At 41.5% G+C, this 19,600-nt stretch overlaps 2 protein-coding genes across 3 annotated transcripts; one reads left to right on the top strand and one right to left on the bottom strand.

The window, feature by feature from the left end:
• Nucleotides 1-922: 922 nt before the first annotated feature.
• Nucleotides 923-9,843, bottom strand: GUCD1 (guanylyl cyclase domain containing 1). The gene is made up of 6 exons (XM_032198862.1): nt 9,758-9,843; nt 8,378-8,462; nt 6,764-6,929; nt 5,932-6,023; nt 4,122-4,363; nt 923-3,630 (listed from the first exon to the last, which is right to left on the bottom strand). The coding sequence occupies exons 1-6, from the start codon at nt 9,804-9,806 to the stop codon at nt 3,539-3,541; spliced, it is 726 nt and encodes a 241-aa protein (XP_032054753.1). The 5' UTR covers nt 9,807-9,843; the 3' UTR covers nt 923-3,538.
• A 134-nt stretch (nt 9,844-9,977) lies between these two features.
• On the top strand, nt 9,978-13,554 carry SNRPD3 (small nuclear ribonucleoprotein D3 polypeptide). 2 transcript variants are annotated; one of them, XM_032199263.1, is made up of 4 exons: nt 9,978-10,032; nt 10,370-10,519; nt 11,209-11,401; nt 12,290-13,554. In XM_032199263.1, the coding sequence occupies exons 2-4, from the start codon at nt 10,394-10,396 to the stop codon at nt 12,349-12,351; spliced, it is 381 nt and encodes a 126-aa protein (XP_032055154.1). In that variant the 5' UTR covers nt 9,978-10,032; nt 10,370-10,393; the 3' UTR covers nt 12,352-13,554. The 2 variants fall into 2 exon arrangements, with proteins under 2 accessions (XP_032055154.1, XP_032055155.1); XM_032199264.1 differs by lacking the exon at nt 9,978-10,032 and adding an exon at nt 10,105-10,158.
• Nucleotides 13,555-19,600: the final 6,046 nt, after the last annotated feature.

The raw sequence follows: 19,600 nt of genomic DNA on the forward strand, positions 1-19,600 counted from the left end.
TACTAGAATTATATTCATTGAGGAATACTTTAATATGAAATCACAACATTTATTCAGTACCTTGTACAGGGATATATAGAGAGGATGAATTCAGAGGAGATAAATTTTTAAATAAGCTTTTTAATATGTTGCATTGTTTGTCTGTTTACTTCTCCTTTCCAGTTTTTATGGTCTACCCAAATGCTTAATGTAGGGAGGAGACATGCATTTTAATTCTTTTATTAACAACCATTTAATGTAGTTCTGCTACAGCTAAGTAATGTCCCAGACATGTCCTAGCTGTTTGAAGATGAGTGTATTATAAAGCAAGACCACTTTGGGTCTTTGTATTTCCCTTCACACAATGTATTATAACCACAGTAGGACCAGTGCTTTCGAAGGGCTCCTTCTGGCTCCAGAAGCAGTGCTGCAGACAGATGCTTTTAACATTTCCAGAAGCTTAGTGCTGCATTGTGGGGCAGAAATAGAAGCACTGACGAAAGCACCAGCAAGGTTGTTGCAGTTGCATGCTTTTCTTTGTGAACAAAGCCACACGGATGCTATTAGGAATTAAGTCAGAACGGGGGGCCATGAATACCCCTTCCTCAGAGCTGCACTCCAGTAGCATATTCAGTGGTTATGAAGTACACAAAACAGCTGTTGAATATAGATAACAGTGGATGGACTGGTCTATTGTATTATTGTATACTGTAAGTTTGTTTTGTATAGTTCAAGTGATGCAGCAGGTGTTTAAGTGTAGAAGGAATACAACTTACAGGTTGGCGATTATGAATTTAAAGTTGAAACATATTTGACCTCCTAAAAAGAAAAATTAAATCTAGAATTACAATTTCAGCTGTGCCATTTCCAGTTAAGAATATAACACGTCATCTAAAGACTTTCCAACATTTTTCAAAATAAATCAGTTAATAAATGCAGCTGCTACATTGTGCTACAGGGTTATCCATGACTTTAGACCTTTATTGAGAATGGCTTAATTACAAATAAAAATATATTTATGTATAAAATCCCTGCATGTAAAATACCCTTTCCTTTGCTGTGGACATCATAAAGGAAACAAAGTGATTATACATTTTCAGAATGCATACTTTTGATGAACACCATGGAAAACAATGTTTCAGAAAATGCAGATGTTCTGAATACTTGGCCAGTGAGCTGGTTTTTATCCTGAATTTGCATCATGTAGTCTTCTTTTGACTTAGGTTCTGCTTCTTTCTTGTGTTCTCATCTCTCATAACTGTATTCCATTTAGCCATAAGAGTTCCTGTTGCAATGGGTGGAACTCTTGTTTTCTCTGTATTAACTTAAACAGCTTTGGTTCTTTATCTTTCAATTCTGTTAACTAGTTGAACCCTGGGTACCAAACATTTATTGTTACACCCCATCTGTACATTTCAGACCACTTAGAGTGCCCTTAAGTCCATGTTTATGTACAAGCTCAAGATTCACATGTAGAGGCAATTTTTCAAGTCTTTTTAGGAATTTTTAATTAGCTAACCAATCCTGCTCTAAAAAAAAATAAATCCTGTGGCAGTTCAATGCTACAAAATGAACTACCTAATGGAAAATGCCTAGGTTAAGAAACTAAGTGCTCTTATCAATCTGTAATTTACATACCTGTTAATGAGTAACATAGCTTATACGATCTCTCTAAATCAAACATTATTAATTTGGACTTGCACAGAACGTTTTCCAGAGCAGTAGCCTTCTGGTGACTTATTTTGGAGGAGTCATAAAGCATTATCTACTGCAGGTTTTGTACTCTGGTCATTTTCTGGGTTTTTACTAATGTATTTGTCTATACTACTCCCAAATCACATCCTGATTTTTATTTATTTTGCATATATAACTGCCAGAATGTATTCTAACTTCACCAGTGCTACGTAAAATCGGATGCGTAAAGTTTCTTGTCACGTAATTCTGTTCAGAACTTTTCAAAGGCTACTGCATTTTACATCTGTTATTATTTTTCAGCCTCTGTGCACAGGAGCACTCTTGATTCTGTTTGCTTAATGTTTTCCACGTCTTATAGAAAGTCAGCAACTGATAAAAGATGTCTTTTCTTAGATTTTTTTTTTTTATCGTGCTGCAAGTAGGTTCCTATTTATTATTTCTACCACTCAGTAACAATGTCCTTTAATTGTTCCGCACAGTTCCTGAACTTGGACAGTTCTTTTCCTAAAACCATGCCAAAGGTGTGGGATCTCTGTCTTAAGTGCAAAACAAAGTTTTGTCAGCTTTATGTGAGTACTAACAATTTTTTCTGCCCATTTTAATTTAGGTAGGACTGGAGATCCAAGACTTGTAAGCAATTGTGATGGACAAATCTGAAGTAGGCTATTTCCTACACTTTTACAGTGCTCCTCAGCAAAGTAAATAAACTCAGGTAATACACAAAAGGATTATGAATGGGCTGCTAACAATTTCACTTCAGAATGTCTGAACAAAACTTCAGCTTAATCCAAATACACCTACAGTATAAGAATAACTACAGTTTCTATCTTTTTTACTGTTTGTATTCCCCCTTTTCTTAATTGAGTTCAACTTTTAGAAGGTCACTAAATTAATACCAATAGCAAAGTTTGGCTCAAAGTATGATTCAGCATTTCAGCTGCAATCCAGTCTCTCCTGTCAGTTAAAATTTACAAACAAAATACATACCATTAGTATATGAATGAGTATTTTCTGTATTTGCTTAAGCTTATATTTAGATTGGGTGCATCAGAAACTGGTGTGCATGGATGTCATAATGCTTAGAGACTTTTTTTTTGCAAAGAGCCACAAAGACTCTCATGTCCAAAAAAGTCTTTAAACTTTTGGGGTAATACAGAGTTCTGGGCAGTCATCTGAAAATATTTAGCCAAAAGAGATGCACTTTGTAGTGCAAGGGATCAATCCCAATAACTGCAATTCAAAACTTAATCCAGTGACATCAATACTAAAACTGTAAGGTGAATTTTGTACATGGGAAATTTTCTAATGTACATGTTTAATTCCTACAATACTGATGAGCCAAAAGGTGTTTTCATTATTTGAAAGTGGTTTAAGTTAGTATTTCTTCCTTTCACAATACCCTGCTGAACCTCAGATCCCTCGATTTAGGATGAAGATCAGCCCTTGTTGCTTTGAAAGAGAGAAACAGGTATTTTCTATTTTTTTTTCTGGTTTTGTTTACTTAAACCTATGTGTATATTACCAAGTGTTAAAGTTCATACATTTGGTGCTTCTTTTCTCATATGTTTAATTTGAAAATAAGCTTAAAGTGAAGAGGCTTAGGGCCTGTATTTTAAAACTGCTGTCAAATGTGCAGTGTTAGAAATGAGAAAAATGTGTGACACATCATAAAATCAGATATTTCATTGGGAATAAAAAGGTAAAGACAGCATTGCAATATAGTCCTATCAATGTCTATAAAGCCTCCCTTGTTTAAGATCCCACTGCAATTCAGGAGCAAGGTCTCTGCAGGGGTGTCCTGAGACAAGCAGCCAACTGCCTTGCCAGCTGCACCAGAAAGGACCAGAAGTATCGGGTGTGGATGTCAGCTGTCTGTGTAGATGAACAGAATATCCTCATCCGTGCCATAACTTGTCCTGGCTTCCTCAAAGTTACTGATGCTGGTGCAGCATGTTCCTGTAAAAGAGGAATTAAATGTCAGTAAAAACTCGGAAGACGCCTGTGAAAGGCTCCCATTCTGGGTCTAGCAGCATCTACAAAGAAAAGTACTGTACATAGAGTAGATCAATTGTTGCTTGTGTTACAGCTTTACTTGCTCAAGTAGATTTTCTCATCTCCAAGGCAAGGCTCACTGAAGTAATGCTGTAAATAGGTCTCAAAGTGGTCATCTTGCTATACTCTGCACATAAGTACAGTGCAGCATCTCTTACTAGCCTATCTTGAAGCCAAACAAGTTGCTAGAATGTGTATCTCAGTGACTCAAGTAAATCACAGCACAGATTGCAGCAAAAACTTCGTGCATGTAGCACAACCCTTTCTGACAAATTGGTTAGTTATGCTTGAAATATGTGCACACTAGTAGGGGAACTCCAGCTATGGCTCTGTGTTATGGACGTGTTAAGTAACAAGGTGGCTGAGAATCCACCCAAAAAGAGCAGGCTACTCACGGTCAGCATAGGCAGGGTTGTTGTAGTAAATACTCCCTGAGGCTTTGTTGTAGCCACACAACACAATGAAATGGCCCTGGTAGTCAGGATTCCTGCAGAAGCACTTCTGTCCAATGGGGAGAAAGCAGCAATATTTGACAGGACTTGAGCAAAGATCACACAACAGCAGGACTGCATTCACTAGGACGATGGCTACATGACCTTGGGACAGGTGTTTTTGGATGTCTTGAACAGTTACTGTGCTGTAGGGGAAAAAAAATCATGTTTATTTACAAGTTTAAGAAAGACTGGCATTCAGTGAAGCTAAACCCTCCAGGCTTTGCTACAAAGCCTGACAAAACCTGTGCTATTCATGGTCTTTTGATCTCATTGCTGCTCCTGAAGTGTAGAGCAACAGCACTGGATTCTGCAATAATGTAGATGTAATCTCAAAATGTATCGGATGCCTGGGAGAAGAGTATTAAAGAAGTTGGCAACTTACTCAGTAATTTAAGAGACTTTTGTTGTGGGAAAATCACAAGTGAAATGTTCTATCCTGCTCTTAGAAAAAGCTTAACTCCGAAGCACCAAGTCTTCACTGACTGAGCAGCTGAAGATCATGTAATCACTAACCAACTTAATGCATGCCCACATTTGCCTCTTTCACACAGGAATATGCATCTCCCAGTTGCAAGTTTGGACTACCTGATTCTTTTCAGGCTGTACTTCTATAGTACCTCTTACAGAAAGCAAGTATTAACCAAACATAGCCTATAATCTCATCTGTTAAAAGCTGTCCTTCACTGAGGCAGATGGTATATAACATATGCATTAGAACTCATCCCTTGGATGTGTTTCAGATGTAGTGCTGTGTGTCATACCTGACTGAACTTGTTCTTTTTAAATCTTTCCCAGCGTTGCTTCTACTCTTCGGTGCCCCAAGCTGAGTACTGCACAGGTACACATGCATTCTGTCCCTGCCTTGATCAAGGACGCGATCTTAAGATTTCTACACCAAGATGGACTGACTGTCCCTTCTCTCTTGACACACAGCTCTAGTTAAACAGGTGGTGCCATACAGACTGGATATGTTAAAAAGAACACTTAACAATTCTTTTAAATGAAAGTTGCATTGCAGCATTCAAATAATGTTGTGGCTGCCCGGTACCCTCTCTTCTTTCCTCATTCCTAACTACTTACCGCACTTTGACAGAGATCTAAACCAGCTTCTCTATAAAAGGGGGTGCAACTCAAGCTGAACATGCATTAGTTATTTTCCATAAATAACAAACATCACTGTCAGTTATAGGTTGTTTAAACAATTCCACAGTTTTTCCTCTTTTCCTGGGTTTATAATTCTTTCATAAGGTTCTTTATTTTATCCTCCTATCAGCAAAGGCTCACATGCCAGCTTTATCTTTGTGCTTCTGTCTAGGAACAGAGACCTATAATATTTGCATAGCTCTAGGAACAATGGGCTGTGTGTCCACATAGCATTCTCCTTAATTCAAATGACAATGGTACTTAACAATGGCCAATTAAAGCTCTGTAGGCATTCCCTATTTGGATAATCTTAATGGAAAATCAAATTCAAAATATAATAGCTAACTTCTGTCAACATTTGCTAATCACTCTGTCATTACTATTGTTCCTCAAATTTCATTATTAACTCTTTGCGTCCGCTCTTCTGAGATATAAAGTAAAAAGACTAATTCACCAAAAAGGCTGTGGGTCTGATTTCAGCCTGGCTTTCATAAGTTTAGCTCAGTGATTCCAAAAAATGCATGAAGCCCCCAATCTCCAAAGACCAAAGTGAAAACAATAAGCTTACCACTTCTCCACCAGCACCTTGCAGGCTTTGGCTTGTGCAAAGAGCTGATTCACTCGATTTTCTTCTGTGTCAAAGTGCTTCCTATAAAATGACTGGAGATAACAGAATTTATGAACTGGAATGATGATCACCTTAGGTAATCCACCATTTACAATGTCTGCTAGCAAGGGCCTGTGTAAGCTGGAGATCTGGCTATGGGATAAGAACTCTCTCCCTTAGTTCACTGGTAATAAGAATTCCTGCTTTAAATTATCAGTTTAATTTCATTCCTGGTCAGTTACTGTTGCAATTTCCAAGCAGTGGCTATTCATCTGCCAACATGAAAGAAGTCTGCCTGGTTTCTACTGGGCAGGAGGCTGCATCAGAAAAGCTGTTGCTTGTGTGTGTGTTCATTGGTCCCCTTGTTAGCAACCTTGAAGAAGTTCTCCACGGTCATGGAAGCAGAACTGGCCTCTAGAGGTGGTTCCTCCAGGCCAGGGCTGAGGCATGGTGGCAGGGAAAGTGTGGAAGCACAACCACTGCCCGAGCTGTGCCTGTTCTGGAGACAGCTTAGAGGGCTTCAGTCTCCAAGGGTGTTGAATAGTCTGGAACCTTTCAAGAACACTATGCAAAAACTTTTTTTTAAAAAATCAATGTGATCAAAGATACAGAATACATGAGATCCTATCTAGCCGTGCCTTTGGAACTGATTTATACCAATTTGGGCAACAGACAAACCTTGTTTACAGGAGCTATAGTTAACCATCAGTTACACAGCAGAGCCCTTCTAGCATGACGCACAGCACTCCCTTTAAAAACTGCCTGCTGTTTCCCAGTAGATAAGAATACTAACCTGATTTTTGTAGCCCTTGTCCACTCCAAGTGTTTGGGTGCAAAATTTATGCTTAACACCGAAGTGCCGCATTAGGTAGGCCAGGTCAATAGTCCAGATACTCTTTGTTAACTGGAGCTCTTGGATGGCTTTCTGAAATTCATCGTTGTCCAAGTGATTCAGGTACCTATGGGGTTAGTAAAGGCAGGGGAAGGGAAGCACAGATCTTAGGAGAAGCAAAGTGTGTGCTGTAGCCCAAGCTTCCACATCACAGGAAGGAAAAACTGAAACAATGGGCTTGGCTAAGAAGTAACCAAAAAACATCCCACAAATGAGCCACAAATTTAAGGGAAGGGAAAGGGAATAGGGAATATTTAACTGGATTTATTGCTGACTTTTTTTTAGAAAAGTACCAGTATCTCAACTGCTTTATAGCACTAGAAGTACAGGGGTTGCTGTACAATAGGCAAGCTATACTCAGCAAGTACAGAACTGTCCTGAAGGGCTTACAATCTATACATACAATCTTAATAGAGCAAACACAGAGAGGAGTGTTAAAGACTAATAAAAACTTGCTTCACACAATATATGGATTTCAAAAGGAGGAACTGCAAAGGAAGTTGGTATATACTCAGAGGAAGTTCGTCTTAGGTACTGATGACAGAAAAGGCAATAAAGGGGAGATGGTCTTGAGAAAGTTTAGGATGTTGCAAAGGGATGGAGAGGGGCAGTAACAAAGAGTTCTGGAAGTCAAAACAAATGGAATCAAATGCAAAAGAAAAAAAAATACTGGAATTGAGGAAGCAGGGTAAACAAGGTCAGATCAACAGGGTGAGAAGATTAATCTTAGATGCTGAGTTTTGGGCTGACAGGTGTGGCAAAGGGAATGAAGAGGCAGAGGTTACAGTAGTCAAGATGGGAAATTACCAGCACACGGACTAACGTCTTGGTAGAAGGGATGGAGAGAAATGAAAATCTTCTGCTTCATATCTACTAAGTGGACATCTAAATAGGTATTTCTCCTGCACCTAAGCTCATGTTCCTCTGTGGAAGGAAAGAGGAGTTCAGCAGAACAGCTACTGGCTTGAAAAAGAAAAAAAAAAAAAAAAAAGGGCAATACAGTGCATTGTTTTGAAGTTGAAACTACTCCTGGAACAAAACTGTTCATCCCCCAGATTTGGGGCTCACCAAGACTGAGGCAGTATATACTCACAAACTGGGATAAACCTACCTATTGCTTGAAAATACAGAAAGGAATTACATGATCTGCTGTGGTAAATACCAAACCTGAATTATAACGACAGGAAAGAGGGATAACTTTTTATCAGCTTAAGCATGCCAACCTGCAAACTTCTTAGACTCAGTGCTGAATGGATTATTTTCAGTCAATCAAAGCAATTACTGAAAAGGTCATAAGTCTGTCTTAGTTTCTATTTTCCCTTGCTTCTCCTGGAGGGCGGTGCTAAGCCCTGGCAGCAGTATTTCTCCAAGGGCACCCAAGAATATGTGCTCCTGTAAAACTCAGTCAAACTCACAGCTGCTTCTGCATGCCCCTTCTCCCTGGATGTTCTTTCCTGGATCCCCCTCTCCCACAGATGGGATTTCCCACCCCTTCCAACAAAATCGGTGACTTACTGGAGCACCATCCTGGAGCAGGCCAGCCCACAGTCCCAGTGGTACAGCTGCTGGATGATGGGCACTTTCAGCTGGACACATTCAACTGTGGTGAAAACACCCCGTTGTGAGCAAAACGTAAAACACATCAATCCATACAGAAATACTTCTGTACCTCAGCATTCTGTAGTAAGAGAAACTTGGAAATGGGTGGTGGTGGTTTTTGGTTTTGTTTTACTTTATCTGATTGGCAGGTTCTTCTTCTTTTAGTAATTTGCCATTTCTATATAATTAAGCTATTTCTGTATAATTAAGCGTTTAGTATAAGCTCATACTCCTTTACTGTTACACACCCAGATCACCCTGCTGTATGGTCCACCCTTCTCGTGGAAGTTTTACTTTGTTTTTGGTGGGCCAAAAATAAAGTGAAACTTTAGCCCCAGCCCCTAACTGGGGAGCAGTAACCCCTCTTAAATAATACTAGGTAAGGCATAGATACGCATCCTTCCTCATGTGTCTGAATGTATTTCTACGCCTCAAAAATCTTAAACCAAAAGGGAAGAAATTGGACACACCCAAGATTTCTAGGCTCAGATTTCTTATGAGCTTTTCTAGAGATGTATTTTTCCTCAAGGACTGTAATTGTCAGGAGTAATTTTAGGTTAAAGAAACTCAAATGACACCAGCTAGCCTCCTCTATTAACTCCCTCGATAACAACAAAGAAGAGGGACAGGGAACAACTCTGTCCGAAAGTCCTGGGACACCCGCAGTGCTGACAGCCCTTGTGTTTCCTTCAGAGGTGGCTCTGTGGTGGTTTCAGTTTCAGAAACACCCTTACGACTTGGAGGGCCCTCAGCGTTTTTGCCTGTTACTGCTACTTCAGAGTTAAGCAAAGTGAGTTAATCATAAAAGCTTTCTCCACATAACCTCACCTTTGATCTGGAAAAGCCCCTCGCAAACCTCTGTTAATACAGGGTCAGCTCAGCTGCGTTTCAGGACGGGGACAGGACGCGTTCGGTGCGGGCTGGCGGCTGTAACGCAGCTTTATTGACAAACGCTGCGGGTGACGCCAGCTGTGGGCTCACCCCGCTCCCTGGCGCAGTCCCAGCCCGCTGCAGGCACCCGCCGATCCCCGCGGCTGTGGCGCTGCTGGAGCCGGCACCGCTCGGGGCTCCCCGACCCCCTCCACCGCGGGGCTTCCCCCTGAGGGCAGAAACATCCCCCGGGGACCGGGACCCGCGCCCATCCTCTCCTTTCCCTCAGCGCCCCGCTGTTAGCGCTGCCCCGGGCCCGTGACGAGTCCCGAGACCGATTCCGTGCCGGGCAGGCGGCGGCAGCCCCCGGCTCCCCCCTCAGCGCCCCCCGAGCCCCCTCAGTCGCCTCCCGGGGCCGGCACTGACCTGATGGAGGCGGCGGCGGCTCCCCCCCGGCCCCCTGCGGGCTCCTCATGGCGGCGCCGGGCCCTGCCGGCCGCTCACCGCCCGCCCATGCCCCGCCGCCCGCCCGGCTCCTCCCGCCCGCCGCGCCTCAGGGGAGGGGGGGGGCGGAGGGCACGGAACCGTCCTGCCGGGGCGCGGCGGGCCCCGGGCGGCTTTGGCGGCGGGGCAGGGCCCGAGCCGGGAGCTTTCCGCTTCCGGGCTGCGCTGCACGGCGGGAAGGCGGCGGAGCCATTACGGTGCGCGCGGGACGGGGACGGCGCTGAGGGGCCTCGAGGCCTTGGGGGCGAGGTTTTGGGGCCTTGGGGCTGAGGGGGGCGGCCGGGGCTGGAGCCGTTCCCCGACCGGGTGCCCGCTGCTCACGGGTGGGTTCCCTGCGCCAGAAGTGCGGGGAGGGCGGGGGGGTGGTGCTGGCTTTTAGCCCCTTCCTGCCACGGGCATCTCTCTGGGGCAGGGTTATCGATACACGCGTGTGGGGCGAGAGAGAAAATCGCCTCCCGTAGGGAAAGCCTGTTGCACAAAGTACTTTGTACGTTATTTCCGTTATTTTGAGTTTTTTTCCCTCCCTTGACGCAGGCGTAGAGCCCCAGCACCGCCAGCATGTCGATCGGAGTGCCCATCAAGGTGCTGCACGAGGCTGAAGGCCACATCGTGACCTGCGAGACCAACACGGGGGAAGTGTACCGAGGGAAGCTCATTGAAGCCGAGGACAACATGAATTGTCAGGTACGTGCTGCAGGACAGAAGGCAGGCGGGCTGACCTGGGCTTGGAAGCGATTATCTGTAGCAGATGGACAGCTTGATTTAGAGACCCTCGGTTTTACACTTAGGATAAGTAAAATTTTGCTACTGATGCCCCTAACGTAGTGATTTGAGATCACTGAGCATGCCAACATGCAGGTTATTCTTTCCGGGTTTAAGAGTGCAATTGGGAACTCCTGTCAATGGCATCAGAGTTACTAAAGTTTTGTTCTGTGAACAATGTTCTATGAATAATTTTTCTGCAGAAGTTGTTTATTTAATGTGTCATTGGAGCTGTTTTTAATGTACGTGCCTTAAGGCATCCCAGGAGGCTTAATTTCAATTGGCTTTTTGTAAATCATGGTTGAAATCAAAATGCTTCTGTAATAGTTACGGCTAGCAAAGGTTTATTAAAAATAAGTTTTATTAGCTTTGTTTTGTACTCAGACTGTGGAGAAGGTAAAAATTCTGGTTCCGCTTGAATAGCGGCATGTGTAAGAGTATATTTAACTGGTGCTGGATGCCTTGTGGTGCCACTCTGGTTGAGAAGACAGCGTGCTTGGAAAGTCTTTGACTTTAGTACTTGAATCCTGGCTGTATATTCTGCAGGCAAGAATAGTGGGAGCCCAAAACTGTGCTAAAGGCCTCTGTGAACACTGATCTGTATTTTCCAGATGTCCAACATAACAGTGACGTACAGAGATGGGCGAGTGGCACAGCTTGAGCAGGTGTACATCAGAGGCAGCAAGATACGGTTTCTAATTTTACCGGATATGTTGAAGAATGCTCCTATGCTGAAGAGCATGAAGAATAAAAACCAGGGTTCTGGAGCTGGGCGAGGAAAAGCAGCTATTCTCAAAGCTCAGGGTAGGTACAATCTGTTAATGATTTCCTGTCTGTCCTCCCCATCCTCTCTCCATTTTGCTGTAGAGGAACTGGGCAACTTTCATCTCCATCACTGAGGAAGCATAAGCTGTAGGAAGCTGAATGACTATTTCTGGCATAGTTTTTGTTTTATCTTACGGTGAGAGTTAAGACTCAAACTGTCCTATGCACAATATTGATGTTGCAATAGTCCAGGTATGTTAAGTAGACTGTTAGAGACTTGATGTAAAATTTCAGCTTTGGTTTTCCAGTGAAGGCAGCCGCCAGCTGTTTGGACTACTCGAGAAAGGATTCAGGTGTTCTTGTTAAACTTTTTAGGGGAAAAAATAATCAAGTAGAAAGATGATACTTAAATTTTTGGGAAACTGTAATTATTAGCATTTCATCCTCATTAGTACCTTTCTTGTGCACAGTCTACTTACAACAAGACTTGCTAATAGTCATGAGCTCTAAAGTCCTTGGTTAACTCTAGCAAATGCAGGAGGGACGTGTGTGGGAGTAACGTCTGCTGAAACATAGCGAGTTCTGTTGCAAATCCTAGGAAGAGTGTGGTCTTAAATCTCATTGGCTACAAACTTTGTGTGTCAGATTAGAAGGACACAAAGTGTGTTAATCTTTTATTGTTCTTCGTACACATTGCATCTGTTATAAATAGAAGACTGTAACTATTGGTTATGCTTCCTTAGGCAAGAAACTTTTGCTTACTATATCACAGTCTGAACTTAACCTGAATAGGATGGTTTAGTTTCCATGCTTCTAAGCAAGAGACTTCGAGAGTTATTTATTTTTGGTTTTGTCAGTGTTGGTGTCAGTTTTTTAACTGTGCAGTTATATCAAATTCATGTAATCCCTGGTGTTTTCTTTCTTCAGTGGCTGCAAGAGGAAGAGGTCGTGGTATGGGCCGTGGCAACATCTTCCAGAAACGAAGATAATTTTGGCCTTGTCCAATGTGCTTTTTTTATTAGGGGGTATTAACTGTACTACATGTGTGTTGCTATCGGTTTTGTTTAATAAATATTTCTGAGAAGAACTTGTCTGCTCTTATATGGCAGGACTCCTCTTTGGCACATTAGAGTTCTGGTTTGTTTCTGTAGGTGGCAAATACATTTTAGGTTGATTTTGACCTTAAAAGTGCATTGTTTGGGAAACAGCAGACTTGGTATCTAGATTTGACTTCTTTGTACTTTTGTGTAATGCGTTGAGTTTTAAAGATCATCTTGCTTCCTTTTTCTTGTTTAATCCTGTTGTTATTCACTCTAAAGAATTAGAAGCTATTCTTGATGAAGAATTTTTAAATGTTTTGAAGCTGTGTTAGTGTCTGCGTTTATGGAACGTACAGCCAAATGGAGGCAGCTTCCTGAGAAGCAAAGCAGTGTTCTTTTACTTCACATGGATCTACCAAGAGATACAGGTCTGTGTTCAGAGCTGTACGTTGAGCTTATATTCTTGTATTTTGTATTTTTCTCTTGGGACATGGGAAAACTTTTCACTATAAACACCCAAATTTAATATTTGGTAGACAGGCTTTTCTAGCCTGAGTCTCGAGACCACTCGCCTGAGGTGAAAGATTTGATTCTAACCCTGCTATAATAGTTCACTTGTTTTTCCTCTTGCCTGGGAAGATAAGATGGAATATTAAAAAACAAACAAAAAAAACACACCTCATTGTCAAGGATTAATTTGAAGTGGTTTGTGCATCTGGAAGGTGTATGGGGAAAGTCATAAGGATGGTTATCTTTTAAAAAGGCTCTTTAAAAAGGCTAATCTTTTGAGCAAAACTTAGGTCTAAATTTTGCTTTTGTTTTTAAAAATCTACAGTTGGTCACATTGATCACCAGCTCAATTGTAGGAAGCCAAATTTAGTTGTAGCTTTATTCTGCTAAAAGTATGGCGTGGCTGTTCTTACCAACATTAGTAGCTGAGATATTTAAGTTGAACGCGCCTGTACCTAACTGCATACTTGCATACAATCAGTTATCAATCCATACATGTATAAGAAGCTATCTAGTCTTGCTTCTCTCCTCTAATGTGTAAAGACTCTTCCCTTGTGTGCAGACATGAAAGTTGAACTAATGTATTCGGTTGTTGAATTGTCTGTAAATAAAGCAGTGTTTGATTGCAGATCACTAGAAAAACCCTGCTTATGTTTTGTTTTGTTTTCTGGTTAGTAATGATCCTAAATATTTACATTAGAAACATCTATGAAGAGTTTGTGATGTATTTGAGATTAATTTATAATTTATAAAAAACTTTGCCTTCTTATGCCTAGATTGAGGAACCTGACTGAAAGACAAGACAGTTTTCACAAAAATGCTTCCAAACATGGCATGTGAGCCATGCTCATATAGCAGTAATGTTTTCCCAAAGACAGTATTTCAAAGAATCACAGAATTTCCATCTTAAAGTGAGTACCTAAAGGAATTTTGTAGTGATGTTGAACACTCCCTTGTGGGAAATCTGTTGTTCTTTGTATCCGCAATCACTTGAAATAGAACCCTGACTGACATCAGCTGATCATGCGCTTCCCCTCAGACTACACCTGTGTAAAATCCTGGTGAGCAAAACTGCGGTGGTCTACCTGCAGAGTGCAACATTTTGAATAACTAGTAGAAACAGTTGTTTGTGGAGCTCTGATACTCAGCTTGTTTCCAGCTCTTACTGTGGGAGAGGACATTGTCACTTTCACAGAATTTCCTCCCCATGCCTACGTAAGTTACTGAATTTCACAAGATTGTTTTGAGAAAAAACATCTTAAAATCAGTGTGAAGCAGAAGCCCATTTTGAGTCTGTAGTAGATGCCCACTTGAGACTCTCCTTTTTTAACACACAAAGGAGAAAAGAATTCCATCCTGTTGCTGTGCCCTGAGCTTCATAGTAGAAATTGAACTGTCTGCTTATATTAGTTGTGCTAAAGCCTGGGATCTCTGGAAATGGCTGGTAAGACTATGTGCGTTCTGTTGGCGGCTGCTGGCTTTGCTTGTTGCTAGGTGGTGGTATGTGAGATGTCAGCTTCACTAACAGATAGCATTATATCTATATTATATTTAGATGTTTTCTGTTTGTAGTTTGCTAATAGTTTTTTATGCATTTTAATACACCAGGTTTCTGTTGCTAACCTAATCTGAGTTTTTGTACACTGGAGTTACTCTACTGACAACAGGTAGGATAGGGATGGCACCATACATTGCTTTCTGTATAACCTGAGGCAAGTGTTTGCTGCAAGATTTTGTGGGATGCTGCTTCAGCAGCTACAACAGCTGCTTCTTCCCAAAGTAAACACCTGATAAAAATCTGAGATTGATTAGTGCCACAGTAAATTGCCATGAATATAACCTACTATAGGGTGGGGTGTGGTGTTGAAGAATGTCAAGCTGTTCTGCTTTAAAATGGGTGTTGTCCTGGCAGTGGCTAATGTAGGGTGACTGCCAAAGGAGCTTACTGTTACCTTGTTCAGGAGCAGGAGACACAAGAAGTGTGCTCACAGTTTGAACAAAGAGAAATCGCTTTGCTGGAACACTTTCGGATCTGACTTCTAGTGGGTCTCCCTGCAATCTCTAGGGGAAGCTAATAGTGAGGCTTAGTGCATTTTTTTATTTTCTTACAGCGACTATCAAGTACTTCCCAGCCTTCAAAGCTTTATTTTCTTTTTCTTAAAAGCCTCCAAAAATTATTAATAAATGGAAAAGGAAGCAAGGCACAGATGGAGAAATTGACTAAAAGTATTTTTTGGAAAAGGTTCAACGTTTTGGCAAGACTGCAAATCTGTCCCACTGGCTTTGTCTCACACTATTTCCCTCTGGCTCTTAAATAGCATGTAGCCCTTTGCTGAAGGACACAACTTCTTTTGCAGAGGGCAGGGAGAAATGGCACTATTTTTGACCACAGAGAACTACAGGAATGGCCAAGGTTTTGAAACGCCCAGGGGAACCCTAAAGACCATAACTGTTAAATTTAATTTACTTAAATTAGAGCTGCCTCACAGTAACATATTTGTTGTGGATTATTTCAACTAATGATGATTGCCTTACATTTTCTATTATTTTTAGAAGTTCCTGTTCCTCCTTCCTGTGCAATGCCAAGCTTCTGTTCTCTCCATTGAGATCCCTTCTCTTCCCTGAAACAGTTGGTGTGGCATTCAACAGCAGTGAGGGCAGAGGGGCAACTAAGAATTTCAGAGAGAAACAGGAACCCTCTGCAGTAGGTTTGATTGTTGCACTACAGGGTTTGTTCTATTTGCTTTAAGAAGTTTATACCCCACTTGATGTTTATCACCCTTTATTTTTGTAGATGTCCACTGAACACTGCAATGAAACATTTTTTTCCAACTAGTGTTGCCTTAGCTTTTAAGATTTGCTTAAAACATATAACAGCTCTGATCCACATCAGCTTTGAAGAAGATTCCAGATTTTGCAAGAGCAAAAAGCTTTGCACTGTGAATTCAGCTGAGGCTAAGTCTACGATGAAATGTTCACCCTCTTCAGAAAGAAAGATACTGGGAATTAGTGTTGAAAAGTTTGAAGTTTTGTAATTGTAGGAACGAAAGCCAAGATCACTTAGCAACATCTTATTAGTTGCTTAAAATTTGACTAGAACAATGGATATGTTAGTTTGTTACAGGTTGTTCTGAAGATCAGATCCTATGTGTATTATCCTTACAGCGTGATAAATTGAATTTCATTCTAACAAATGTTTTTTTCCTCCGCTAGATGGCTCTGTAGGTAAGTGAATGAAATCCATCAAACCAGAACCCTCTGGAAGGGAAAAATGCCAGAAATGTGACTTCTGGTATAAAATCCATAGGATAATACTATTACAAACTCCAGCATTAAAATGCACGGTCTATTTTCCTTCTTCTTCAGCATTCCCAGAGTGCTGGTTTCATAGGCAACCAGATTATTCCATCTCAGTGCTGTGTGTGTCCCACACTTGGCTAATTGGGCATGTGCAATTACAGGTAGGCATTACAGATTCCTCTAGTTCAGCAGTGTATGTGATCTATTTCTCTGAGACAGGATGCTGTGGATAGATGAGGTATCTTTCCTTATTTGACACTTTTTTTTTTTTTTTTTGTCCCAGATAGCATTTCTTTTCACTCTTTGTCATTGCTTTGTGTATGTGCTTATAAACCTCTTCCCATTCAGTGGCTTCAGAGCTCACTGTAGTTCCCTGTTTTCAACAGAAAGAGGCTGTTATTGACCTGAAGCTTTGACATGAATTTATATCTTTGATATAATCAGTGTAGATGCCTTTGAACTAATGTGGTACAGAGAAGCTACACTGCAGCCATGCAAAATGATGTATGGAGAAGTGCAGGTAGAAATTCACCTAGTCTTCCTGAATGAAAAAAATAGGTTGTGCTCTGGTACAAAAACAGAGAGGAGATGCTAATAATAACAGAAGAGTTAAATGGTTGGAGAAGGTATCACTTCAAAAAATTGCTTTGCACAGAACTGTGGCACTTTTCCTCACCGAGCTAGTGCTTTCATCATGCACGGTTCCGCTCAGCAAGGGGGTCTAACTTCCATCCTAAAGCTATACTTTTCTTCAGTTCATTTTCCGAGGGTACTCTCTGAAATACCAGTCTGAAGGTTATCGTGTTATGAAGGAGAAGCTAGGAATGGATGTAGTGTAGATGAGGTATGTGGCAAGCTATGGTATCTCTTCTCTGAGACTAACTACAGGCCACATTGCAAAAGCCTCACTCTCTGCGGTATTAAAACTTGGTTTATACCAGCTCTCAAAATTGTGGGAGATGCAGTAGTCTCTTAATCTCTTCTGTCTGTCAGTGAAAGTCAGAAGTTAAGGGATGTGGCCCCCCCAGTCTCCAATGTCTTCCAGAAAATCTCTTGTAGAAGGGCAGAGTGGAGTAGAAGATACAAATTTCTGCTGCTGGTAATCAGGGTCACTGTACGATCTCTATCTCATAGCTACTTAAAGCTTCACAGCAAGGTTTCATTTAAACGTGGGAGTCCTATCTCCTGCCATTGTGATGTGAACAAGGATGGAAAGTTCACATCCCAGTGGAGTAATGACCTGGTGATGTAGCAGAAGGTGGACTTCTGAGGTCTGCAAATGTCTGTGAATTGGTTACTCATTTCTCAGCCATGAGTTAAAATGGAGAAGAGTTCTCCCAGAGTTCTTTGATGTGTCCATGCTCACAAAGGCAAAAATTAAAATCTGGGCTTGCACCTTTTTGCAGCTAAACTGATTTCAGACAATAAGGGCTGGTTCTTCTCCTTTCAGATTAGATAATGATAAGTTTGTGGGACTGCTATGCTTTCAATGTTTCTTTGGGACAAAATACAGATAAACCACATTTAAAGCATGATCTAGAACTGCCTTGAAACAAATATTGGTATGGGCAGTGTGGTTTATATTATTTTGCAAGTAAAAGGATATTTTCCCACTTCCTAATCTGCTCAAGGATAGATTTTGCCTGAGGTAGAAGAGCCACCATATGATTACAATGTGCTGGTGCCTAAAGCTGCCAAAACTGCGCTTGTCTGCAAGTATCTAGCCAGATCAAGTTGCATTTTAACTGCCTTAGGTGTCTTGTTGCCTGGTCCTGCAATAATAGTTCTTTATAGTGTCAAGAGTACTTGGGAGGTAATGAATAGGGAAGTTCAATCTTCTTCTATTCATTCTAGCTGTCCCTCGAAAACTACAGTATGAGATTATTTAACACAGTGTGGAGACTGACATTAGCGTATGCTATAGCCACCAGGTTTGAGATGTTTTTAGTCCACCTCATTTAGATGTTTAATGAGAAAAGTATTTTGGTTTTGTGTGTGAGTTGGTTGTCCCTAGTTGACAGGCTATTATTCCTGGCACAGGGCCAGACATTGCATAAGCAAGTATTGTGCAGTCCTCTGCTGCTGAGCAGAGACTGTCGAATAGGAGTCTATGAAAAGTGGAGGTTTTCCAGCATCATTAATTCAGGGGAGAATGTTGAAGCCCTGGCAAAAAAAGAGATTGTTTTCAAAAGATGTGTAGTTATGCTGAGAGAAATGAAAAGAATTGCAGAAAAACACTATTATTGTTTGCAGTGAACACTTAATTTGTTCTTCATTTTCTCTTGCTTGGAGGCATGAAATTTTGTTGTCTGATTAGGGGTTCGCCCTATTTCCAGCTCCATGGAGAGGTGCTAGTACATCCGCTCCAGAGTAAACCACTGCTTGTTGTGAGGCAAAACTTCTCACAATTTTTTCCATAGTGCCTAACTGGGCAGTGCTTAACTGGGAGCAGAACAGAACACTTAGAGGGAATATCAACAGCACTGGGTTGGTGATGCAAATGGAAGGTAATGGGAATGCCTGGATCTGCAGGGAGATGGTGTGCTATGTGGAACTGGCCATTTGGCTTATTCATGGCTCCATGCCTGACTGCACACAGGCTTTCATGTTTGGTTTTTATTGTTGTTTGTTTGTTTTAAGAAAAAAGATTGTCACCTTGCATTTCACAAGGGGAGATGGAGACCAAGCCACCAAGAGGTTCGGACCACGATTTAAAGACAGGTTTAGGCCCATAACTCCTGCTGAAAGACCCATGTGGTGGCATTTTAGGTTGCTTATTGACACCTTTACAGTCCTCTAAAATCTGAAACACACTGCAGGGGGAATAATTCCTTTTTTTCCCCTGATGCATCATCCAGCTGAGACAGAACTGAAGTGTGGAGGTTTTTATTCTTCTGTAACAAAAAAGGTGGGTTGGTTGGTTGGTTTGTTTGTTTTTGCTTCATGACTGAACAAGCTTTCTTCATGTCTCTGGAACAGCTCCACAGCAGGCTTTTTTTTTCTTCTTTCCAAATCTCTGTCATCGAAGATCACCATATAAAGCTGCACATCAGAGACACCTCTACAGCCAGAGAGGAGGGCATCATTTTGGCTGCAGCCTTATTCACCTCTTGCTTTTGAGGAGAGTTTGGATGCAGCTGTGAGGAGTGCTGTGTCTTGGGAAAAGCAGGATTGAATGCGCAAAGAGGAACCGTTGTTTTCACTGTTTCTCTGGGTATTTGTTAGGATGTGCTGTCTATGTTTTGTCTTTTTGCTACAACCTTTTTGTCTAGCTAGTAAGCCAGATTTGACATGGAATATGTGGATGAAGCTCTAGGGATCTCATTAGAGGTTTTTCATGTCAGCATTTGCCTCCAAATACATGAAGTTTAATCCTAACCTTAGGCTG

This window comes from Aythya fuligula, chromosome 17, assembly GCF_009819795.1.
Source record: "Aythya fuligula isolate bAytFul2 chromosome 17, bAytFul2.pri, whole genome shotgun sequence".
Lineage (NCBI taxonomy): Eukaryota > Metazoa > Chordata > Aves > Anseriformes > Anatidae > Aythya > Aythya fuligula.